This window comes from Lissotriton helveticus, chromosome 9 (genome assembly GCF_964261635.1).
Source record: "Lissotriton helveticus chromosome 9, aLisHel1.1, whole genome shotgun sequence".
Taxonomy (NCBI): Eukaryota; Metazoa; Chordata; class Amphibia; order Caudata; family Salamandridae; genus Lissotriton; species Lissotriton helveticus.
Genome location: NC_136070.1, coordinates 340879077 through 340906014, shown reverse-complemented (window position 1 = coordinate 340906014; position 26938 = coordinate 340879077). Strand labels below are relative to the sequence as shown.

At 45.2% G+C, this 26938-nt stretch overlaps 1 protein-coding gene across 2 annotated transcripts in view; it reads left to right on the top strand.

The window, feature by feature from the left end:
* TC2N (tandem C2 domains, nuclear) overlaps positions 1–26938 on the top strand; it is a 255478-nt gene that overhangs the window by 205261 nt on the left and 23279 nt on the right. For both annotated transcript variants that reach the window (XM_078660065.1, XM_078660066.1), the window contains exon 10: positions 22401–22515. In XM_078660065.1, coding sequence (XP_078516191.1) covers positions 22401–22515 — 115 coding nt within the window. The remainder of the gene's footprint in view (positions 1–22400; positions 22516–26938) is intronic.

Here is a 26938-nt window from a genome sequence, read left to right as displayed (position 1 = left end):
GGAAGATGTTGGGTTTCAGGGTCTTTAATCCTTCAAAACTGATAAGCACTAAAGGCCTAGCACCTGAAAGTGGATCAGTAAACAGTAAGCGCTGTGTGAAAAGCATTGGTTTGCTGTTGTTACTATACAATATCAATCCGTGCTTCCTGTTTACACCATAGATAGGGCCTCCTTGCAAGAATTACATTAACCTTGACTTAGCGGTAAACCGGAGTTTACACACAAATCAGGATTACAGGCTGTGTGGGAAGGCTGTACTACTTAGCTGTTTTTCACAACGCTCATTTCTTCTGGAAAAACCTAGAAAATGAGCACAGGAAAAAGTGCATGTAATGGGAAAAAAATATGCAGGAATTGGTGTTCCAAGAGGAATTTCCACTATAACACCTATTCTGGACACTGAAAGTCTGAATGGTATGGGATTTGAACAACTGGCAAACCAGATGATGCGAGCCACTGATAGACACCAGTCAACAACGCGGCTGAAACACTTGAGACCGCCGCACTACAGTAATCAAGAGGTCAATAAAGGTGTACTCTCGCCTTATGCAATCTGCTCAACTCTGAGATGATTGTATTTATTTATAATCCTGAATGCCTCAATAGCATTTATATTTTTAATTGAAAATTCAGGCATGGAGTGCCTCGGAAGTGGCCAGCTTGCCTTACAGTTCCAAATCTAGGGTATTGCTGAATGTACGTATAAAAGAATCACATCCTAATCTGTTCCAAAGGTAGAGCATGGATTTTGCAGTCAATGACGAGGTAGAGCATGGATTTTGCAGTCAATGACGGTATTGCCTGTTCTGATTATCTGCATTACCAAAATACAGTATGCAAAATGAGAATGATTCTACCTTTACTTTAGAACTGTGCATTGCTTAGTAATGGAAGTCATGGTTGCACCTCATGGGTCCTTCCATATCGAACAGAGAGTCAGAAAATTCTCTCTTCTTTTACCTGCAGGCACCAATATTTAGGTAGTAGCAACACTGAGTATACAAGTGTATGCAACACCATGTTTTCTGAATCGCAACACGATTTTTGGCAAAAAAAGAACCATAGGATATCACAACAGAGGCTTGTAATTCTTTCTTAATCCACTGGAAAATTACTTATCGTATTCCCTTGTAATTATTTCCATAATTTTAAACCATACAAATCCATCCTTGCTTCCTTCCAGGTAAACCGGTGAACCTCAAGGATCACCTCCATCTCTGCACCTCAACATTTACGTCAGCTATCATTAGATATCACAATATATACTAGAGACAATAAGATACCTAATCATATTGATGCCACTGGCAAGATCAAATAATATCAGACCCAACCATAGTCCACTGTGTCAACACAATAAAGCCCTGGATGCTCACAGGCTGTCTGTGCCATAAAAGATCTAGAACAGAACATGATTTCCTCAATAGAAAGACCATTATGAAAGTGAGACACTGTCTCCTAGACATGGCCTGACCATTGAGTCCAATGGCAAGAGCCTGGAGGTCGTTTTTCAGAACACCATTAAGCACTGTTTTCTATGTACCACAAAAAAATCTCCTGCATTTTCACAGACCATGTTGGGCTTCCAGTGGATGCTCTCACTGTGCATTTGAAGGGCAGTTTTTATCCAAGTGTTCTTGCACAATGAACCCTGTCACCTTGCTTTCACAAAATTCATGAAAGACTTACAACTGAGTTGGAATTCGCAAGTAAACAGATCTCAAGTGTTCTGCAGATCTCACCAGCCACTTAAGGAATTATTGGCCCTATTTAGATATTGGCAGATGGAATGATCTGTCACAAACATGACGGATATCCCGTCCGCCGTATTACGATCTCCATAGGATATAATGGGATCGTAATATAGTGGACTGGATCTCCGTCACGTTTTTGACAGAGTTTTCCCCTTCGCCAAGATCTAAATCAGGCCACAAGTTCCCACTCACATTGAGGGCCAGCGTGTTTGTTGCTGACATGAGTGTGGGACTGTTCATTGTAAAAGAATAAGTGCCCAGCCCAACGTTTTGTTCGGAAGCTGAAAACTAGGCTGCCTAGTCTTGATTCCACCTCATGGCTCTTTAATCCACCACCAGATGCTCCCAACCTCTTTAACTCTCTCTTGTAGATTCTTTTTCATCGCTGCTTTCTCCCTTTACCACTGTTTGTCTAATTTTCTCATCTTCCTTCTTTCTCTCTTTTGCATTTTTCACTTTCTTGCTTTGGATTAAGGTCTTTTGAGAACAAATGACTGCTGGTTCCCAAAAATGAGTGCCTGTGGACCCTACTTGCCATCAATGGCTCACATTAAGCACTTGTGTGGGACCCGCAGGTCACAAATCTGAATACTGGCAAAGGCATTTAACCTCCTTCCAAGATCGATGAATTAATATCATGAAACTGGGTATTAGTAAGAGGTTACTGGCAACACTTAGCCATGGAAAACTGAGGTATTGTGATAGAAAACAAGTCCTTACATATTATTTCAGGCATCAAGCAGTCACCAGCACCCAGTGTAGCTGTTTTTTTAAACTTCCCCAAGTTTGTGGAGGAACACAGTCACAACTTCTGCTAATCTACACTATGTACCTCATTACGAAGACATTTTGCTTTGGATGTGGTATTAGCTGCTATACAGCATGAAATAACGTGGAAATCAAATCCAGTTCTGTCAATCACCTCATGCCACGATTCTATCCTTTAGGACCAGCTTTGCCCCAACCACCACCTTTTTACATGAGAAATTCCCTTTGCTCTTGAGCCTCCATCTCCAGACGTCTTGATTGATGAACACTTATTTGAAGCAAACTTGTGCTAGAAAACGCCACATCATCTAGTTTGAGCAAAGCTATGTTAGAAGCTTTTGTGGGCCTCGGACCAAAAATTGTCGTGTATTACAGACCTGGAATAGATAAAAGGATTACTTTCAGAAGATCGACCCTCCTTAAGATTCAAGTAGCTATGCCGAGCACTAGCATGCTTATTGTAGGAAAGTGCCCCTATTTGACATGGTCACCCCGATGTTATGCCCTAGTACTGATGTTTTTCGCTGGAAAGTACAATTGGTCCCTGCTCACCAGGACCCCAGTGCCAGTGCTCTTTCCCTTAAAAAAGGTACATGTCTAATTGTAACCCAATTGGCAAGGACTTTAACACAGTTGTAAGTCCCAAGTAAATGGTACAGTTGGTACCCAGGCCATGGGTACCAAAAAGGGTCCCTAGGGGCTGCAGCATGTATTGTGCCACCCAGAGAGTCCCAACCAAAAACTGCATGCAGCCTGCCATTGCAGGATGCCTGAAATTGTGCAAACCATTTTGAAAACATGACATGGCACACTTCCTGTGTGCAATGCCCATACACAATGCATTTAATATATGTAAGTCATCCTAATCGCAGGCCTTAGAGCCCTAAGGCAGGGTGCATTATATTATATGTGAGGACATATCTGCACAAGCGGATATACCCCAGTGAAATCTGGCTCCATTGCCACAAAATTGCAAGTGATCAGGAAGCCATCTTAAGGATATGTACTCAGCTCTGATCATTACAAAATGCCCAGCTACATAATGGTTTCACAGAAAATAATGGTGTTTAGTATCAAACACCTTGTCTTAATCAATTCAAACTGATGCCAGTGTTGGATTTCTTATGACATGCACCCAAAGGGCACCTTAGCGGTACCCCCTGAAACCTACCAGTCATTAACTGTGCTGACTGACTGGTCTCTTCCAGCCTGCCACCACGGATGAGTTTCTGAACCTCAGCTCTGGAGAGCCAATGCTCTCAGAGGTCAGGAACAATACCTGCTCCTGGCAGGAGGTGTTTACACCTCCTCCAGCAGGATGGATAGTGATTTAGCATATTCAGGCCAGAGGCTTTCAAAGCCTCTGCCACCTTTGAAATGTGACCACGGTTTCCTCCAGACCTGGAGGATGCCACACCTTGCCCTGGGACCCATTTGGTCCCAGAGTAGGTGGGAAAAATAGCGAATCAGCAGGTGTGTTGTACTATCAGGCTAGGTACACCCCTAAGGTGGACCACCTTAAGTGGACACTTGAAGAAGGGCTTCACCATCTTGTTATTGGTCAAACTAGTAACACTGGATCAGGTTTATCCCCACACTCCACAAGAAGTAGTCACATAAGGGGTGTAATCACCCCAGCGGTAAGTTGCCCTTTGGCTACTACATTACATCCCCTTAACACCCCTAAATTACTTAGGTGGCCCTCTGAAACTAGGAATTCAAATTCGAATACTGGGAGCCGAAGAATGACAGAAGAGAACAGTCACTGCAAGAACTGAGGACTTACCATGAACCTGGCGCCAAACCCTACTTTGCTGATGGTACCTCGACAGTTGCACCAACCAAAAGCTGTGTATCCTCCCAAGCCTGTAGAGAACTGTCCAGCAGTTCAACAACCAAGCAGCATCTCCCTCGAGGTGGAGGAGCCATTTCTCTGCGAGCTGTAGGCACCAACCAGACTTGTCCTCTACCTCGATTTGCTGACCATCCAGTCCACCAAGGGAGCATCTCACCAGGAAGAAGTCTTTGCTGCGGCAGGCGGTCAGATCCATCCCCCTACCGAGTTTGGAGATGTCAGGTCCTCCAGGAGTCGCTCAGCACCTATACCCTGGGTACCAAAGCACTTACCACAACCAAGGTCAGTGTTTGTCCATCCCGGACATCAACAACGCCGAAATCAACCTGCTGATGAGGGACTTTAGGATCACTGAGGTCAACAATGAAAGTGTCCCTGCGGTCCTGTTTTCTCTCCCACTCCAGGTCACCAGAGCTAAGTGAAAACCACTAAGCACAGCGACCTACCAGCCAAAACACCTCTGCACCCGAGCCCCCAGCCCGGGTTCACTGAAACCAACCCTTTGGGTTCTGCCAGACTTGTCCCTAAGTCCCCACTTGCAGCTTTTCTTTGGCAGGTAGCTTTGCTACTGACTTTACTGTGTAGCTCCCAAGGCTACCAATGCGAGCAGCACCTCTGCACTCTGACTCACCAGGGCAAGTAAACCCGAACTGCTGGTCGTTTCTTGGACCTTAGCCCCTAAACACCTTAAGTCCCTAAAGGTATCTCTCAAAACTGTTCGCAAGTGTACCTATGCAGTGTATGTTCTCCCATAGGATAACATTACCGCATTCGAGGCTCATACCTCAAAACTTTATTCAACTTTATTTTCTATTTCTATAGAAATTCCTATCTCCGAAAGTACTTACCGGATTCTTATGATCTTGGTGTCTAAAATGATGTAAAATCTGTGTTTTTTTTCTAAATTGGTCTTGACTTTCTTCTTGAGTGTGTGTCTCATTTATTAAATCTGTGTGTACAACAAATGCGTAACACTACCCTCTGATAAGCCTAAACTGCTCAACCACCCTACCACAAATAGAGCACTCGGGATTATTAATTTAAACCTCGTAAGCCAATAAGGGTCATTGGATTATATGCGTGGTGTACACCTTCATGGGTACACTACATAAAAGGGATAAAAGGTAAGCACTTAAATAATCTTTATTATGCTCTTTTAACCCCTTTGTTGCACCCGTCGGCCAACGGCCGTCGCAAGCACTACCTAGTGCTGCGCACGTCCGTTGGCTTTGCAGCCACGCCCACTCAATGGAACGCCCCGCACCGCGGCAGAATTTGTGCCGCGGTTAAGGCGTTAAAAGAGATAGGATTTTGCTTTGCCAGTTGTAATTTTGTAAATATTTGTACTTTTAATGTTATATGCAATATGGTTGCCTTGTGGAAAGTTTACTCTTAGAACAGTAGGCTTTAGTAGGTTATGATGATAGGACAATGATAAAGGCTAGAGCCTTTATTATAAACACAGTAGGACTACAGACAAATTGTGAAAAACATATGTTAAATTCATTCAGTATTTAAGGGTGGCCTGTTATTTCTCTGTTTTAAAGCCTTCATAAATGTATTTTGTCCCATGCAAGGTCACAGAATACCTTTGTAGGGAAGAATTATGGTGTTGATTTCTTTCTTTGACAAACCCTAATAGGAAAAGATTGTGCTGCAATAATTCTAGTTAGAATCTCTTCTTACCTGTCTGCCAGGAACTTGTAATACAAAAAACATTGAATAATATGTAGATCTATATATAAATATATATCCATGTAGATACATAAAGGGCCTTTAGGTCAGGTCTATTCTGCCATTAGTCTGTTTGTCATTTATAATCTGCTTTCATCCATGACAGCGTACTGCATAGTGTGCTTTTGTCAAAACACATACAAGTGTAGGCAGAGCCAAAGCCTCTGTCTGTAGTACTCCTGAAAGCTCTTTTGTGGGTTTACCTCGACAGCTGCACTGTCAGGTCAGCCCTCAAAATATGTAGGGGAAAGAGATTTGACAATTCTTTTGCTGGCTGTGTCATGACAAAATAAAATAAAAAGATGTTGCCTCAAATATTGCCTCAGCTTTCGAATCTGAAAAGTGGAGAGAATTCATTTTCTCTCTTTCTTATTTAACGAAAACAGCAAAAATAATGTGAAATCAGCTTGTACTATATTCAAACAGAAACGTGCCTGGCACATATACAATGTGGTACCACCCCCACTAACCCCCCTTCAGTATTTCAAATAACTATCAGCCAGATTCATGAAGTAAAAATCGGCTCGCAACTTTTGCGAGCGCTTTTTTTGCATTTGGGATTCATCATCCCAAATGCAAAATTCGCAAATTCTAAAATCGGTAAATTACGAGGAATTGCATTTAAGGAATCCCTATTTGAGATTCCTTAAATGCAATTCATGAACCATTTTAGAATTGCGAAATCGCATTTTTTGGCCGCTATTTACCGCGAAGTCTGACTTCGTGGTAAATAGCGAAAACTTAGAAAAATGCACTTCAGTGCATTTTTCTAAGTTGGATGTTACACACACACATGTCCTTTGGACATGTGTGTGCGCAACCCCAGTGTAAATCACCATTTCAGGGGTGTTACAGGGTGTCCAAACCTTGAAATCGCTTCCTTATGCAATTAGCGAATCGCAAATAAGGAAGATGTAGAAATCGCTATAAATTTTGCGATTTCTACATGCATCCCGTTTTGCAAGTCTTTAATAGCGATTCCTTAATAATCGCTATTAAGGACTCGCATAAGAGGATCATGATGAATCTGGGGCATATTCCTATAAAATAACTTCAGTTTGACATGTCGCCCTAAAGTTATACTAAAACTATTCAGTTCAGTTTGTGTCTCGTGTGCATGGTTGGAAATACATTAGACTTCTTCCAGTTTTGCATTGTTAGCCATATTGGTGCAAATGGATTTGTTCTGCTCTTTTTCATCAGTGCAGATTTGCTAAAATAGTTCGGCAGTTCAAAAAATTGGAAAACGAACTAGAAAACCACTATTTACAGTGGTTTTCAGCTCGTTTTCCCTGCCACCGTGTGATATTGTTTCTTCAATGGTAGACCATGTGATGGGAGCCAATATCGTGTGTCACACGGTGGCACCGGTTGAGTTGGCAGGTATGCTCGTGTACAGATTGTCACCTGAGTTGGAAGTTGCAGGTGAAGTGAAACCTATCAACTTATGGCTGTTAATGTGTGGCACTTTGTGCGCTGGTAGAACGTACTGTTCAATCATTAGCGCCAAGAGCACCAATCCTAGGTACATGAGAGAAGCACAAACTCCTGCAGCCGATGCGGAGGCGGGGCTTCCACAACACAGGGGCTCCCTTTCAGCCTAAAGCCAGTGGATATCTGTTAGATGTGGGCGTTTCCGGAGCTCCTCGTCACATTCCTCAGTGGGACCCGATCATTTTGCGTTACACCACTGCATACTTATATATATATATATATATATATATAATCACAGGGCCTGCTGTCCAGGTGAGCCACTCCCGTCTGGCCATAAGAGAATTGCACAGCATCCTGGTAAGCATGTCCACAGTGAAAACGCCAGGTAACTGCTAGGGCCAGTCCGGCACTGTTTAGCACTCACACATTATATAATTCAGAGCAAAACATGTACTTGTTGAAAACCTGCCCTTCTAAAATGCACCAAGCAAGATTTTTCAGTGTTTTCAAATTTAATTTAGATTCGCACACAAGATCAACTCCTCAATACATGGAAAATATGCACGTGATTTGCAGCAGTAAAATAACTTGCATGTTCTTTTCATCGTTCCATTAGGCATAATATCAGATAATGTTATTATAGTGCTCAAAGAGGAGGCCTCTTCAGGGCACCAGTAAAAACAAAACATGATCATAAAGCTCTTAACCCAATGCATGGGAATTATAGATACAAATATGCATTGTCAATCATATATTTACATTAAAATTTTCTACGTTGTTAACCTCGTCTATGATAGTAAAGCCTGGCATCACGAGGTCGTGACACTGACAGCCCTTCTTTTGATGAAGTGACCTTGGTTTACCTTGCCTATGTTAATTTTTCCATGTGCGAATTCTTATTTAGACTTTGTCCCTGCTTTCAGGGTTGAAAGGATGGCAAGCTTGGACATCCAGCCCTGGTTGGCTGATGCTGCACAAAATGAATAAATAAGTGGCTTTTTATTGCTATTGAGTTAGAGTGAGTGCTTTCATTCGTGTCTCATATCTAATGGCCATCATTTGTATGTGTAAAGACATCCTGCAGGGCCCACGTGTCATCTCAACTCCCCATGAGACTGTTTATATGGACTGGGCTCCGCTAAAAAATTGGTGAACCTGGCCTGTATATCCACAGAGCTTTTAGGAGTACTCCAAACAAAGTTTAAATTGTCAGCATTGTGGAAATCCACTCTTTAGGCGTATGTTTGTGAAATTTCATAAATCCTTAAAAAATGTAATTCAGATAAAAAAAATATTTGCATGTGAGGCTTCTTTTCATCTACAATTTCAAGAAATCTCTCTGTGGCCCCGTGCAGGAGGAACTTCCTTGCAGTTCAAACCTATGCATGCAATGCCCACGCGTAAGTGATACTGTCACAGTGTGGGTAAGCCCACTAAAATTCCCCACTTTAATGGTAGATGGGGAGAGTGCTCTGCTTTAAATGGAGAATCGGTTTCACAAAAATAAAAAAAACGTAACAAAAAATATATTTTATAATCGTACCCACGACCTTTTCAACTGTAAGACATATTGTGATCTGTTGTGTCAAATACTTCCAAGATGTAAAGCTGGCTCAGCAAGGTGCAGTAAAGAACAGTGAACAATGCACTTTAAATCGATGTAAGAAGGGGTGCCGCGTAGGCAAAAACTAAAATACCATGGACAGTTATCACCTGCAATTGGTTTGAACTGGTGCATTAAACGGTTTGGAAAGGGTATGTGTGCCCCGCTGTGCAGAATGGTGGAAGTAAAAAAAAAAAGTGCTTTGACGCGCCCAGCATTGACCGGTCACAGAGTGGACCCTTCAAACTCGAGCAACTATAGTTTTATATTCCTTTTGCTATATCCTGTAAAAATTCTGAACCAAACTAGTAATAGGGAGATTTCATGATTGTTTAAGCCATATAAAATCCTGGACTTTGTTCAATTTACGGGATGGAAACTGTCTTGGTGTCTGTTTGTGATGATTTTAAAACAACAGCAGAGATAGGACATTGGGCATTCCTGGTTCTATATCTGTCTGCCTCATTTTATACCCTGTCCTATGATAAGTTGCTCATCAGGTTGGCAAAGGGCAGGATTCAGGGATCAGCTCTTCAATGGATCAAGTCCTGTCTGTAGTATACGTGGCAGGCCATGTATATAACCCGTTTTCATTCTTGGCTAAAGGCAAGGAGTACCATGGAGATCTTCGCTTAGCCCTTCTCTTTTTAATACTCATATTAGCCCTCCGGGCCAATTGATTCAACTGTCCGATGTCAATTTTATGAGTTATTCTCATGAATCCCAGATTTTCAATTCTGTTGATAACAAAGTTCTGGGTCCCTGTGTGGTGTTCATGATCGTGTGTTGGCTGTTCCTTCTTCCTGTTTCACCCTGGCTGTGGTTTTCCATCCTCCCTACTCAAAATCTTTTAGGTTTTTATTTTCATAATAAGTTGTTGCTGACTAGCCTGATCACCTGTCGGACACGTTTTTCTTTTTTCACACTAGCAGCACAAAACTATTTGTGTTTTTTACCAGCCCATGTAGGCCTTTCATTGCCAGGTGATAATTCTTAGTCCTCTGATTACTGTATCCCCCTATTTTTTTGTTCAACTTCTGGGATGCTAATATGGCTTCAATATATTCAGAACCCTGCTGCAAATTTGCCATTGAAGTGGCCTTGGCTCCCTTCTGCATCTGCAGATTTGAATACCTTGCACTGGCTCCCAATTTCTAAAAGAGCAAGCTTCCAATCTCTTTCTTTGACCAATTTTGCCTTTTATGGCTAGAGTCCACGTTATGTGCAATGGAAATTTTCCCATTACTCACCATCTTGTAGGCTTCAATCCTTTGATGCGTAGTTGGTTACAGTGCCTAAGTTCCATCAGGAAAAATACGTCGGCCGGCCTTTTTAGGTTTTGCCTGCGACAGCGCATGTGCTGCATGTGCTCTCGCCTTCAAGAGATATTCTATACAACAAGGGGCTTGCAGCCCGCTCATTCCTTAATATTTGTTGGCTTCATTGTCACTCTTATTTGCTGCCTTCTAACAGACCAGCGCGTGCTGGCTTCACTTCTTCTTCTTTCGGCTAGCGCATGGACCAAGTACTGATTGCTGTCATTCTGCTGATCGCGCTGTGATTGAGGTACTACTTCTATTTTCTCTTCCCTGTTGCCTTTGTTGAACCTCTTGCCATTTGTAGTTATGTTTTACCATGCCACACATACTTCAAAACAACCCTTTCTCCTTTGAAATGGACGTTTATTGTAACAACAGATGTTATCTACGTTTATTGTGACAACAGATGTTATCTGCTTCCAATATGTATTTTCACTAAAACATAGACATGGGCGCAATTGCTTTCCTTATGTGATAGGATTTTTTTTTTACCAAATGTCTTTTGTTTCTTTTTCACGCATGGGAAGATTAACCATGGGCGTCCGCAGAAATTTTTCCAGGGGGGGGCAAAATGTTAACGTCATCACCATCCTCCGATATGATGTGTGCCAGGTGGGGCACAAGAAACACTGGGGCGCAGAACTAGGATAGACTCAATTAAATGCCAGGAATCCAGGACATGTGACTGACCCTGCCACAGGCCAACAAACACCACCTGTAGGGAAAACGCTAAACTTTCTGACAAGGTGCTTTCTCTCTGTCTGCTAGGTGTGCAGACTTCCGGGTCCTCGATCCAACACCAATCAAGGCTGTCTTCAGCACGATTCGATTTTCATCAGAATACTTTAAAACAGCCTATAATTAAAGCACCAGATTAAAGCGAGCTCAGTATGCACAGTGTATGTTAGGGATTATTTGTAGCGCACATATTTACCAATATTGGCTTTTTGGTGCTAGAATTCATGATAACTTTTATCCAAAGTTAAAGCACAACGTCAAAGTTAGTCATAAATAATGCAGCAATCACACACGCTAGTGATGCGCCAATGGGTGCTCCCTTTACTAGAATTCCCCGGGCAGTGCTAGATTTTACACACATTCAATTAATTTATACAAAATAAAATGTATAGGTCCAAATGTTAGCTATATTTTTTAAAAGAAACTTAGAGTCCCTCTACGTGTAGTCAATGTCAAACTGGCAATGTGCCCACCTTTAGGGATACAATAATGGCCATCTCCCTTGTGCGGAAGCCCGGCACCGTAAATGTGTGGCACATGCGGTGCCCGCAGCAGCGGCACATCACAGGTCCAGGGATGCTGAGTCTTACACAGTGGTTGAAGTGGGGGAAAAAAGTAGGGGAATAGTGGGCGGAGAATCAAAGGGCGGGAATAACCCACGGTTTGGATCTGTGAGTGGAGCCAGAGGTGTGGCCAGAATGTGCAGACATCCCAATTTTTTGTATTTGTTTGGCATTTCACTGCCCAGTTTAATCAAGCAATGGATACACATGATTATTTAAGGTTATAATGAGTTATTGACATTAAAATATATTCACAAAGTGGGATATGCTTCTAATCACAGAATGTACCAAATACGATAAAATGTGGAAACACAAGCCATTTGTCTCCGAGCCATGGAGTTTCTGTCATTAGCACTACTCTCTTTTTCCACAACAGCAGTTCAAACAAGAATGGCAAAATATCCTAGTTTGGAAATGTTTTCTCTAAAATTATGGCTCTGCCATATTTGCCTCATAATGCAAGATCTGCTGCATGATCTGACCATTTAAACTTATAAATTGTTTGTCAAACATATCAAAAGTTAATATAAAATGTGACTTGTGTTGCTGCGGAGTGGATGGCCTATTGTAAAGGTTGACTGGTCACCTTTATCACTGCTGAGTTTGTATGTTACACTGGTACTAATAAGGCAAAATCTTTCCAGAGACTGTTAGCATATGTACAGACGTCAAAATATTAAAATATCTGAAAATATACTGCATCACGCTGCAGCCTTTTTTTAATGCCTAATTTAGTCAACACTACGGCATCATGTTGTCATTCTTTGCTGCATAATTAATTCCAGTGGCCCGACAGCAGGCAGCACATGTTAAAAGTGCTTGTGAATGAAGCCGGGTGACTGTAAGTTTGCGAACTTAGTTTGGTGTGCGTGCAAATCCGGCATTGCCAATCCCTGGTGAGTTGCAGCTACTACTGCTGAAACAAGCCCAATGGAGGTACCTATGGGTGAGGCAGACTGGCCTCAAGGGCAGGGCCAGCCATAGCACTGGTGGTGTCCTGTGCATTAATGTTTGTTAGTGCCCCCCAATGACCACCTCTGCCATGGATTCCCTCACTACCACCCTTTAACTCTGCCCCCCAAGTTTCCATAACCACTCTCTCTCAGATGCATTTAATTTGATTTACAGCGCCACTCATACCATTGTAGGGTGTCGGAGCACTTTACCTCACACACATTACACAGAGACAATCAATATGTGTGTAAATCACTGTATAGAAAATGTTACATAAGACTAAGGGCTACAAGGTGTAGGAGTCACATGACAACCATACTAGTAGCCCATATAGTTTTATAGTTATTGGTCTGGAGAAACACAATACCCGGAATTTAAAACGTAATACCATGATTGGGGGTTCTCCTTAATAATCAGAATTGATTTCTGTCCAAAAGAACACTTTTTGGGACATTAGGATAATCAAAGACGGGGGGGGGGGGAATGCTCTAATTTATACGTTGCAGTTTGTATGCAGCTCTTAGATGACAGTTAATAGCTCACTGTTCTAAGTTAGGATTTTAACTTATAAACTGCAAGTAACAAAAGGATCTCTCTGACAAAAGCAGTAGCCCACTGACCTGTTTCATTATGTGCACTTTGTGATCTGCATGGCGCATGTTCTTTGCAGCCGGTACATTAACCCTCTGAGCTACCTTTCCATGAGTCAAAACTTCTTCTAGACAAAATTCTGATCTCTCTCTAGGAAGAACATTAATCACCAGAGTCATCATGACATTTTTATTGTTGCCCAAAATTGCTGGAGTCCAGGAAGGAGGCAGCAAGCGTTTTTAAAACCATAATATACTTGCAAACATGATGCCTCCACCTAAAGTCAGCACCCGGTGCGGTCACACTGGTTGCACCACCCTAGAGCTGGCCCTTCTCAAGGGTCCTGTGACCTCAGTGACTGTTGTTGTAGGCCTAACCGCAAGACTGGAGGTGAACTTCAGTATGGATAGTGGTGGACAAGCCTTGAAGGTTAACCTACACTTGTCATGCTAGGGTCCACCTGCTGGTGCAAAGACACCAGGACTTCTAAGGTGTTGCGAAGCCCTCTAAGGTCTAGCATGTGATTGTGCTCTCGCAGGAGAGTGGTCTGGTGGACTGGTTATTAAGGCTGAACCTGGTTCCCAGTTCCAAATTCAGCAGCTCTGACCATAGTGCCACATCCTCTCCCCCACTGAACACCGTACTGCCCCACTGAGATAAACTCCCACTGTCTTCAAGTACAACCCAATTGTTGCCCGCTATAAACACCTGGATGCGGCTCAATTTAAATTGCGCACTAGACAAGAGCAATATGCGGCCTACAAAAAAAAAAGTAACAACATCCTGGAAAAAGCAAACACCTATAGGGAATGCAAAATTTAGCAAACCATGGGAAATGTAAGCAGGAACAACATGGTTACCTTAACGCTTTTACACTCCCTAATCAGTGAGTGTTTTTGCCTGAAAAGTTAAGGACACGACTACAGGGCCCCGAATGGACCCATTTCAGTGGCCATTGCTTATATCCTTGCAAAACGTAAGCAGTAGGGTAAAAAGACCACATCCCTGGATGCAGAGCCGCAGCACACATTTTGTTTTTCAAACCACACATTGCAGTACCTCCAGGATTGGTGCACTAGTTCCAAGTCCAGGGAAAACAAAGACAAGGGGCCCGATGTAGGTGACCATTACTGGTCGGTAACGGCCGAATTCGGCCGCTACCGACCGGTAAATGGGTCATTGAGATGTAGGGGACCTTTTTTACAGAATCGGTAAATTTACCGAATCGGTAAATTTACCGATTCTGTAAAATACCAAATCGGTAATTTTACCGATTCGGTAAATCTCACATGTAGGTGGCACTGCAAACAGTGCCACAGGCCTTTAGGAGTCGGTATTTTACCACCCAATCCAATTGGGTGGTGAAATACCGAATCCAGGTGTGCATGCACATCTGTGCATGCACACCTGTGCCATGTGACACACAGACATGCCCTTAGGGCATGTATGTGTGCCACATGACACACATGCCTGTAATTGGGGTGCCAGAGGGTGTCAAAGTGACACCCCCTGCACCCTTGCAAAATTCGGTATTTACCGATGTGGTAAATACCGATTCGGTAATGCCCATTGATTCCTATGGGCTTCAATGCCCATAGGAATCAATGGGCATTACCGATTCGGTATTTGCCGAATCGGTAAATACCGATTCCTTCCGATTCGGGAATTAATTACCTACATCTGCCCTCCTCTTTTTTACCACTTCTTAAATACCGATTCGGTATGAATCGGTATTTAAGAAGTGGTAAAAAAGATTTACCTACATCGGGCCCAAGAAAACAAAAATAGCGCTTCACTGGCAAACTCTGTAAAAGTGGCGCTAATGTGTTTCAGTGTGAATAAAATCAGTTTGGCCAGTTTGCTACCACTCTGTCTTACTTTATTTTGTTATTTATCTATTTTTCATATTTTTAGCCTTTTATTCCCAATGCTGCACTTTGGAATTAAAATGCCAGAAAAATATGACATTAACAGCAAAAGTGTCTTTATCTTTTGGATCAATTTCACAGGGAAGCAAATAAAAAAAAGAGGAGAGGAAAGAGACTGAGAACCCTGTCTTGAAGTCATGGTTTTCTTGGGCGTCCGCAGGGGGGGCAAGGAGGGTCGCTCCAGGGGGGGGCAAGCGCCCCTCCTTGCCCCCCCCTGCGGACGCCCATGAGATTAACTGATTTGCTCAGAATCGCAGGCGTTCTGTGCCAGTACCTAACAAACATTAAAATAAGCATTGGCATAGCCAATAGGTCTCGCCTTTGGGTACTTATAAGTGTTTAGGCAGAGCTATTGACTTTGCCTATGTGTTTAAGCTGTGCTCTAGAGAAGTGTGGCTGCTGTGCAGCATGCTGAAAAGTTTTAATAACAAAGTGCCTGAAGCATTTTTGTTACCTTATATATGACCAAGAAGGCATTATGTCCAACAGAATGACCATATTAAAAATGTATGTACAATAAAAAATGTCCTCATTTTTCTTTTGTTCTTGCAATGCTGGCAACTTGTTTTTGCCTATTCCAATGGTGGTTTGTTAAAGTTTTTTTTTTGAGGGGGCATAATGTGAACTAGTACTTGTATTATAACACTAGCAACGCCCAGACGCTAGGGGAGAATCAACAGATGGCAGATTCCGAGAGCAGGCTGAGGTGGTGTTGAGTGATGTTGAGGTGGTAGTGGTGGTGGTGGTGGTGACTGGTGCTGAGACGATGCTGAGGTGATGCTGAATGATACTTAGGTCTTGCTGAGTGATGATGATGTGCTGGTGTACTATTGCAAAGGCGATGCTGAGTGATGATGTTGTGGTGGTGCTGAGTGATGCTATGGTGGTGCTGAGTGATGCTGTGGTGGCGCTGAGTGATATTGTAGTGGCCCTGAGTGATGCTGTGGTGGTGCTGAGTGATGCTGTAGTTGTGCTGAGTGATGCTGTGTTGGTGTTGAGTGATGCTGTGTTGGCTGTGAGTGATGCTGTGGTGACGCTGAGTGATGCTGTGGTGGTGTTGAGTGATGCTGTGGTGGCCCTCAGTGATGCTGTGGTGGCCCTGAGTGATGCTGTGGTGACCCTGAGTGATGCTGTGGTGGTGCTGAGTGATGCTGTGGTGGCCCTGAGTGATGCTGTGGTGGTGCTGATTGATGCTGTGGTGGTGCTGACTGATGCTGCGGTGGCGCTGAGTGATATTGTAGTGGCCCTGAGTGATGCTGTGGTGGTGCTGAGTGATGCTGTGGTCATGCTGAGTGATGCTGTGGTTGTGTTGAGTGATGCTGTGTTGGCCCTGAGTGATGCTGTGGTGTCGCTGAGTGATGCTGTGGTGGTGCTGAGTGATGCTGTGGTAGCGCTGAGAGTTACTGTGGTGGTGCAGAGTGATGCTGTGGTGGCGCTGAGTGATGCTGTGGTGGCGCTGAGTGATGCTGCAGTGGTGCTGAGTGATGCTGCTGTTGCGCTGAGAGATGCTGTGGTGCTGCTGAGTGATGCTGCCATGACACAGTGTCTTTGCTAGTTACAGTGGGATAGAAGAGGGGTAGAGGTGTAGAAGAGGGATAGAATCGGGGTATAGGGGTGGTAGAGGGGTAGAAGGGGTATAAGAGGGATAGAGGGGTATAAGAGGGGTAGAGGGGTAGTAGAGGGATAGAGGGGTATAAGAGGCATAGAGGGGTAGTAGAGGGGTAGAGGGGTAGAAGGGGTAGACGAGGGGTAGAAGAGGGGTAGAGGGGTAGTAGAGGGATAGAAGACTAACGGGGTAGAGGGGTAGTAGAGGGGTAGAGGGATAGAAGAGGGGTAGAGGGGTAGAAGGGTAGCAGAGGGGTAGAAGGGTAGAAGAGGGGTAGAGGTGTAGAAGGGGGTAGAAGCGGGGTAGAGCGGTAGAAGAGGGGTAGAGAGGTAGAAGAGGGATAGAGGGGTAGAAGATGGGTCAAAGAATAGAAGAGGGGTAGAGGGGTACAAGGGTAGTAGAAGGGTAGTAGAGGGGTAGATGAGGGGTAGAGGGGTAGAAGAGTAGAGGGGTAAAAGAGGGATCGAGGGGTAGAAGAGGGTAATAGGGGTAGAAGGTTAGAAGAGGGATAGAAGATGGGTATAAGGGTAGAAGAGGGGTAGAGGGGTAGTGGGGTAGTAGAGGGGTGTTCTGGTTGAACTCAGTAGTTTCATCGGCAGTCAGTCCCATAACAGAGGTCTGTTGATATTCCAATGATCGAAACTAAATCAGCAGGCTTTTTATTCTCTATGTGGTGTACACGCAGAGCTCTCTTGAAGTTGACCCCCATAGACCTTGGCTGATTATTTTATAACATTTTTATCGGACTTTGGAAGTCTTTTTACCTGTATGATATATTTATGACCTTTTTTATGTGCTCTTTTTATTATAATACGGATGTATATTTGAATTTATGAATATTGTACATGTGCGTAAGAACACCAACAAGTTGAATGCTGGTCTTTGGGTTCGGGCATATGCTTATGTCTATAGTTTTTAGTTGATAGGCACTAGCACTTTATAAAACGCTATTGTAATGGATGGCTAGTGGGTTTGAGCTCGTGCTTACTTTTCCCGGTCTTACATATAGCACATATATTGCATATGCACTTTAATGAAGCTACTGGGTTTGGGCTGATCGATACATAGATTGCCCTATTGTTATACCTACGTTTTGCACATGCATTGTCACGAGAAGAATGGATTTCTTTATTGTTTTATTCTTGAATCAAATGAAATGTATTGTACAATATATACTTTTATGGGCACATTGGCCGAAATAAAGTTTTCTGAACTGAACTGAAATCATTTATTTCAATCTTCCATATCGAAGTCTGTAGTAGAGTAAAACTTTTGTCTGCCAATCCAGGCATTGTTGTCAATAATGCCGACATCACAACAACAGTGAAAAGACTGTGTTAAATCCACTGAATGGGATATTATAAAGCACACAGAACGGCAAAACAGCTTTCTATTGCAATTACATAAAAGCCACTAAACAATTGAAGGAAATATTCTGTTTCTTATGGAAGGGAGTGATCCAAAAGCACAAAAAAACATAAGAGTGCGAAACTCTGTAAAATAGTGTCAGTGTCAAATAGTAAAGTACAGCTGCAAACCATCCCCACACTCTCCTCATTTACCTACCAGAATCAAAACCAATTTTACTGACTTTTAAATCCTCTGAATAGCAAAGATAACAATTCTAGCAAATAGGATGAAAGACTTAAAATGGCCGGTGAAGCCATTTTCAGCATCATGCACATAAATCTGGCCAAGCATGGCCTCAATGGCATTATGATTGATCTCATGGTAAAAGGGGGAGTTGCAGACTTCTTGAAGCATGTAATTATCTCCCAGTCTCAAGTAAGCCCAGAAAAATATTTTGGAAAAATGACCAGACAGTTCCAGGATTGTATGAAACACCACAATCTACTCTGTGAGAGTCAATCAGGCCTCAGATTCAAGAGAAGTAAAGAGACTACAGTTGTGAACATCAGAGAGGGCCTTCTCATTGCTATATAGAGCAGAGGCAACCCTCTGAAAGGATCCTACTTGAGTGGTCGGTAAATTGTAACAAGGTAAAACACAACATTTTGAGATAAGAATTCTGATATTTTTCCGAAAAACCAAATAGATAATTTCTCTCACTCATAGCCACAGCCAACCAGTAACAAGCATTGGTATGGCCAATAGAGTTCATCTAAGAAATTTACTGGTTTTGCCAATGCTTGTTTTTCCATCCACGAGATGGCTGATATATGCGTCAGCCAACAAGGAAAACAATTATTTTCTTTAAGGATATGTAAATCCATTGAAAAATGGCTGCGAAGGATACATACACATCGGTGGTGGTCAACGGTGAATGGATTTTCTTATGTTTTAAGAAAATCCATGGGCGTTGTGGTTAAAGGAAGCTTTTTTGGAGTATCAGGAATCATCCCACTAACAGCAGGCATCAGATCCTCTGACGCACCAGCAGTAACTGACTCACTCAGCCTCCCACTGGAACGCAAGTATAACTTCCATTCTGGAAAGCGGATACATTACAAAAGTATACAGAGCGCCCATGACAAATAGGTAAGCAACAACCCCTAAGTACAATACATAATGCATACAACACCCACTTTAAGACCTTTACCAGTGCTCCTTTGCTACGGGGTGTGAAATAAACTACATCTGGAGTAATTTTCTGTTCAAGTGCAATCTTGTTTTTTGATGGAAATCGCTGTTAGCGAACGTTCATGCGCCCGTAGTTGTGCAAAAGAAATAAGTAAAAATAGGTAATGAATGAGTCCAAGAGGGGAGTGGCGGAGGCGAGAAGATGACATTGCTAGGGGTGGGATTCCGAAAGAGGGCACCCCGAAGCTGTGCGAAACTGCAGGGCCTTTGCAAATATATATATATTTTTTTTTAAAAGAAGCACATTTAAAAAATTGAAAAGTGGGGCTGGGAGAGCACAGGCCCAAAAGCGAACAGCCCTGTAGTAGTGTGCAGCTGCTGATCCCTTGCTAATTTTTTTTTTCTTTAAAGATAATAAGAAAAAAGAAAAGCAATTAGGAGAGTGAGAAAAGCAATGAGCCCTCAAGGAATGCCGAAGCCATCCTAAAAAAGAAAATGTAGTCCCTCCCTGCCAGTCAAAGGTGGAAGGCTAGAAGCCAACCAATACAGTAGTTATATAAATCTGAAATGCTATCGGGTGGGGAATAAGAATAGGGATGAAAGCCATCTGGGGGTTCGGGGGACTTAGATAAAAAGGAAATCCATCCAATCAGCTGCAATGGCCCGATTCAAAGCCTGCTCTATGTACTGTATAGCAAACAATAGTTCTTTAACAGCAGCTAAATATGTCTACGGGTCAGGATCTAAAAACCAGTGGTGCCACCACCAACAATTCCACATGCATGCAAACAAAGGCCACACTTCCCACCAATGAGAAAATACACAGTATCGACAAGCAAAATCTACAAGCCTAGATGATGATGCTTATGATAGGATAAGAAAAAACGTTCAACAGTCAAACAGGTAATGACTGAGGGGTCAGGGTGGCAAAGAGGCAGTTTCAATGGCATGAAATACTCTCAGGTTAGCAGGGCATAGTATGTTATAACGGAGGGTGCAGGTGTTGGCTCCAGAGGTGGCTATCTGCAGGCACCAGGTGAGGTGCGATGCCGTCCCGTGAGCTCCTGCAGTGTAATAAAGGGTCCCCACTATGCCAACACCTTCCCGCTCTCAAGACATCATTCCCCTAGCACCCCTAAAGTCGAGCACCTTCAGCACACGTTAAAGAACACGGAACGCATCCGGGCTTGACAAGCCACTGCTGGAACCTACAGCGCCCGACAAATTGCCCGTTAAAGGGCCCGTCAATTTTGATTGATCGTCCTGTACACTGACTTAGATGTTATTTTGCGTTCTCTTGTACTTAACTCCCGGAGTACCAGCAAGCTGCAAAGATTAAACGGCGCTGTTAAACAAAAGTAGGACTTCATATGGGGCGATGTATCAGTCAGGAATTAAAAACGTGTGGAAAGGAATGCGGGCTGGCACCAGATGTGTCCGCGAGACTGTCCGTGTTCAGTAGGATGGCAGGCGGGTGGTAACGACGCCTGCACGTTTTAGCGAACGAGAATGCTGACAAAACGGTTGCAATTCTATATCGGGATGCGGCGCGGGGACATTCCAAGTGCGTTCAGCAGGCCATTTTGCACTGCAACTCTAAAACACAAGCAACAAAAAGACGCACGGCCACGAGACACCCTCTGTGGTGGGGGAGGGGGAGGAGCATTGAAGTCGAGCAGGAAAGACGGAGGCGCAAAAGTGAAAGTAGGCTGGCTGGCGAGTGGTGTGCGATGTGTGCGCACCATGACGAGAGAGGAAAGCCATATGGCGCCTCTGCTTGTCATTGTGCGCGTAACCGCACACCCGTGTCCAGCCAGCTCTTGGTAGGACTTTTAAGAGCCCACATACAAAATGTCTCGCTGACAGGGCATGCAGGCTGGCTCAGCGAGACCTAAAAACCAATAGGTCTCACCTTTGAGACTGTTGGCTTTGCTATTGCCTGTTGTTCATGCTGTACAGCATTGCCATTGCCGACTTTGAGAATGATTTGTAGCATGATTGTAACTGCTGTGCACCATGGCTAAAATAATAATTGGCCAAACTAATAGGCCTCGCCTTTCCACCTATTGGCGTTTCCATTGGCTTTTGTTCTTGCTGAACAGCAGGGACATTGTCGACTCTGACGATGGTTTTAGCAGTATTGTGGCTGCTGTGTACCATGTCTAAAACAATAATAAAAAATGAACTATGATGCACCCAGCACTAATGCACTTTAAAAAAAAAGGGCCTTAGCCTTGGCTGCATCACAGCGCCTTTTTAATTAGTTTCGCCACACTACAGAGCATCTGTGCTGCTGTACAGCTTGGCTTCAAAATATTGTCAAAGCCAATAGGCCTCATAAGCGAGTCCTATTGGCTTTGCACAAATGCTTGTTTAGTTAAAGCTGCTTAAATCTTAAATTCGTTACCATCCCGCCTTGCAAGTATTGCAATTTTCTGCCCTTTTGAAAAATGTTAAAGACTTGGCTTTCCCCACAATTAATGCCCATGTGTGTTCTCAGCATTTTTGCCTCGGCACCTTTTTGGTTTGCAGTGCATGCTATAAATATCATTACATTGACCCTGGGTAATTTCGTTATCATATTTGACAAATTTTCTGAGATTATCTATATTACATTTTTCACTTAGAAGGTGCAGCGTACAAAGTGTGAATAAATGAAAAACAACAAAATGTATCTCCACGCTAAAAGGCAACAAAAATGGAAGCTTTAGAGAGGGTTGTGCACCTTCAAAAAGCTCTATACCTGAGTTACTAAACTAAAAAAGAGCACTGATTTAAACACATAGATCAATGTTATCAAATTAGAATACATCCTTCCCTGCTTAAGAAAAATTTCCCTCCAAACTTCCAAAAGCTAAAGTTAAATACACCCATTTCGAAATCTCATGATGTGAGTAGAGTACATCTGCTGCAGAATCTTGGTTCTTGTATATCTGGTATAAGCAGCTCAGAATATTCCCTGTAAAAAGCATTGTGTTGCATGAGCTATGTGTGATCACTTTCTTTTTGCCACAGGCTTGCCATGCTGAGCTGGAGATTGGGACATGCTTCCAGCCGGTAAATAGCAGGATCCAGCTGCAGATTCTGAAAGCCCAGAGCCTTCCAAGCTCCTCAACTCCACTGTCCTTAAGTAAGTGCAATTGTTTTTTCAGTCAATTGCTGCAGGGCTGACACCTTCCACGAACTTGTTCGTGTGTGAATCATACAAAAAGTGTGCACGGAACAGATAAACATGCTGTTTATTTCAAACAGAACAGATCTACATGCTGTATGTTTCAAACTTCTTTGTATGATCATATGGTGTTGCTATACAATAAGGATAATGGCAATGCAAGAAGTTCACCACTCAAAAAATGTAAAGCTGTTGGCCTTGCCAATGCTTTTTTTCCCCAGATGATCACCAAAGCAGACATGTATTTCATGACACCTGCGTCTGGATGTTTCACAACACAGGTTGCTGTTTTCAATTTATCAGTCTAACAGGACGAACAACCATGTTAGACTAATAAATTAAAATGAAAAAGGGATGAAGAACTCACCCGAAGGGCAAAAAATGAGCAGCAGCTTGCTGCACTTTGTAGCTGCCAGGCTCTCATAAAAAAGGAATATATATGTTCCCCTACACCTCAAAGGTACTAGTGCTTGTTCCCCAGCCCACATTGAAAAAAAGAATATCTATATATAGATATATATATATATAGATATAGATATATAGACAACTAGTTCCGGTTTGGTGGAGCTGTCAATGGGCGGTCTGGTACAGGTTACCGGATAACCCAACACAATGCGAAAGTCCTCCCTCCTCGTCAGACTCCCAAAGTGCTGCAAAATATCAAATTTATTGGCAAAAAACGACGCGTTTCAGATTTCTCCTTCTTCACGGTCCATATATATATGTATATATATATAAATATATATATATATATATATATATATATATATATATATATATATATATATATATCGTCTCACAAAGTGATCCTCAAGCCTTACGAGCGCGCTCAGCAGTGTGTGCTCCACCCAGGGGTCGGATCCAGACCCAGGAAATTTTGGCAAACAAAAGAGGCGGCACACCAGGAATAACTTTTAAGCCTTTTTAATCAAGACTTCACCCCACCAACGCGTTTCAGCCAACACTGGCCTTGCTCGCGGTTGGTTAGTCCCTCTACAGTGTCTCTATTTGTACTATCCCATAACTAGCCATTTAGGAGGCATTGTGGGAATTGTAGTTACATTACTATTTTTTGTGAAAGGGGGGGCGTGGCTACAGCGCCGACCGGGATGGCTGCGTGAGCGAGTTGCTCCGCGCCATGTCCCGTCTTTTCTCCTGCTGATCATCACCCCGTGTCGCCTGGCGGCCGGAATCGTGGTCCGGGGGGGCCGCTGATCGTCTGGGGAGCGTTTGGCCCCGGTCGGAGCCCTGGCTGGTGAGCGCGGGTGACCCTGGTGCTCGGCTCGCCTTGGAGCACGGACAAAGGAAGATGGCGGCGCTGCCTCCGTGAGAGCTCCGGGAGTGGAGCGGTGTGTGGTGCCGGAGGGCCTGCAGGCGCCTGCGGGGCCCTCGTGTGGAGCGGTGGACCATAGGAGCGGGCCATGCGGTGACGGTCGGCCGGGATTTACCGGTGAGAGAGCGCCCCTCCCCCACCCGGTTCCTGGGACAAAGAAGCCTGCCTTGCGCAGCGCCGGCGGCGACACTGTTGGACTGCGAGGCCGCCCGCCCACTGGCTGGACAGCGGTGGGGGCCGACGGGACTCGGAGGGTGCGGTGTGATGGTGGGGCAATAGGAGGGCGGCCGCCCAAAGCGCCTGCACCCCCTGGGTCGCGAGCTGACTAGGAGGTAGCGGTCGGCCCGCTCCGTGGCGGGGGACCCGCCCAGTGGAGGGCGAGGATATAGCGTGGTGCTGGGCCCCACAGCGTGTGGCGCATTACGGAGACCAGTGTTGCCGGGGGTGATGGGCTCAGCTTGCCCGGGACCTTGCTTGCCTTACTGGCCACCTCTTCAGTGGAGTTTGCTCCCCCTGGCCCTGGTGGGGTTTGCGGGCGTTCCACGAGTGACTGTGGGGCAGCACAGTGGGCACTTCCGGACTGGATTTCGGCGGATGGCCGAGTGTGAGGTACAGCTGGCGCTGCGGATTCCCGCTTGACCTGGGGATTGGTGGGCCGTGCTGATTGGGATACCCCGCTGGGCATCTCAGGTGGACCTGGCCATTGTCCGAGGGAGCTGCTCGAATAATTGACTACCTGCACACAAGATGGCCGCGCAGGGAAATGGCGACGCCGAACCGCCTGAAAGGGGAAGCCGGAGGCTGGATGACGCGAATGGCGGTTTCCCAACGGGGCCCACGCCACAAGAACAGAGGCTGAACCTCCGCCTGGATGCAATTTTGGCCGCGATCACTGCTACGAAGGATGAGCTGCACCAGGATATTGCGCATGTGGCGTCCGGGCTTGGTCTGCTGAGAGCGGACCATGCCAAGCTCTCTGACCGTGTGAAATCCAACGAGCACCTGCTCCAGGAGCTGAAACCAGCGGTGGTCACGGCGGAACACAAACTTAATGACGTTGTCCATCGACTGGAGACTCTGGAGCGTCGCGTGGAGGACGCGGAAGGGCGCAACCGCCGGAACAACGTGAGGGTGGTGGGGCTTCCAGAGAAAATTGAGAAGGATGATGCGGTGGCCTACTTGGAGAACTGGTTTCGCACAGTGGTGGCGCCGGAGGGCCTTTCCCCCTTCTTCTCCCTGGAAAGGGCGCATAGGGTGCCCGCGAAGCCGCCCCTGGAGGGCAGACCGCCCCGACCGCTGGTGGCTAGGCTGCTGCACTATAAAGATCGGGATCTGCTGATCCAAAGGGCGAGAGATCGTGGGCCCTTCCAGGTGGACAACAGCAAGGTGACGTTATTTCCGGACTACACGCAGGAGGTGCAGCGGTGCAGGGCCTCTTTTCTGTCGGTGAAAAAGGAGTTGAGAGATGAAGGGATTCAATACTCCTTGCTTTTCCCGGCCAAGCTGCGGATCATCGTTGACGAGAGGACTCACTTCTTCCAAACACCTGATGAAGCATGGTCCTGGCTGGAACTGTATCGTGCTGGGACGGATCGGGCACACAGGCCCGCCAGGGATCGTGAGCAACCGGTTGGGGTCAGGAAATCGCAACGTATCCGCTCCCGGAATAGGCGCAAACGGGCCGAGCGGGAGGCGCAAATGCTTGCCGATAGACAGAGTGCGTTGGATGCCACGGCGACCATCACGGGCTCGCAGCGAGAGGACGCCTCCAGGGGTTCGGCTTCGGATGGCGAAGGTGAGAAGACCGGTGATGAAGACTCGGAGGTGGGGGGAGCGCAGGGGCCGGAGGTTACTCCCCAAATGTCAGATGGTATCTTCAATGGGTGAAGCCCGGGGCCACTGAACTTTTTGTAAGGCCTGGACTCTCCTGACTTCTATTGGACTGCCAGGTATGGGGCTGCATTGGCAGTATGGGGCTGTGGGCGCGGGGTGGTTGCTCTGTCGTCCTGGTACGGGGCTCCATTGCCCTCGTTAGACCCTTAAGGTCTTCTGTGGTGTCGACCACAGATTAGTGTGATGTGTTGGGTGTTTGAGGTTTGGAACGGGGCTGAAGCTGGGTTACTAGGCCCTGTCCTGGGGTGGGGGTGGGTGGGAGTTAAGGGGCGTGTTTTAAAGGGGTTGTGCAATTGCTGCGATGCGGGTCACATGTATGGGCGTACGCCACTGTTGGGATTGATGCTCCATGGGGACGTTACCTAATTTGAAATGTGTCACATGGAATGTCCGGGGTATTCGTACAATGGTTAAACGCCACAAGGTGCATGCCTACTTGGTGAGGAGGGGCATCCAGATAGCAATGCTTCAAGAGACTCACTTGACACAACAGGAATGCGGGGCGTTACAGAGGAGGTGGCGGGGTCAGGTGTTTGGCACGACCTACTCAGCGTTTGCTAGAGGGGTGTTAATATGGGTCAGAGCGGGCACGCCATTCCAAGTCACGAGCCAGAAGATTGATCCGGAGGGTCGTTATGTGGTGGTGGAAGGGAGGCTGTGTGGTAGGGAAGTGGTGCTGTGTAACATCTATGCCCCCAACGCTGATCAAGCACATTTCTTTGAGGGTTTGTCGCGCTCACTGGCGTATTATTTGGCGGGTCCTGTATTGCTGGCGGGGGATTTTAACTCCATCTCAGATGTGCTCTTAGACAGGTCTCACCCGCCCCTGGTAGACTCCCCGGTGCGCAGGCTTGCGACCCATAGGCGGGACTGGCAGAAGAAGTGGGGCTTGGTGGATGTGTGGAGGGCGCAGCACCCCGAAACTAGAGATTACTCCTACTTCTCGGCGCTGCATGATCTGCATGTTAGATTGGATTCGGTACTGTGTTGCGAGACTCTAGCGAAGGTGGTGATTCATTCTGAGTACTTGTCTAGAACCATCTCGGACCATAACCCACTGCTGATTTCTATGCAATGGCAGAAGGCGAGATCGGCGGTCCCTACGTGGAGACTTCGTCCGGAGACGCTGGATGACCCGGCGTTCTGTGACACGGT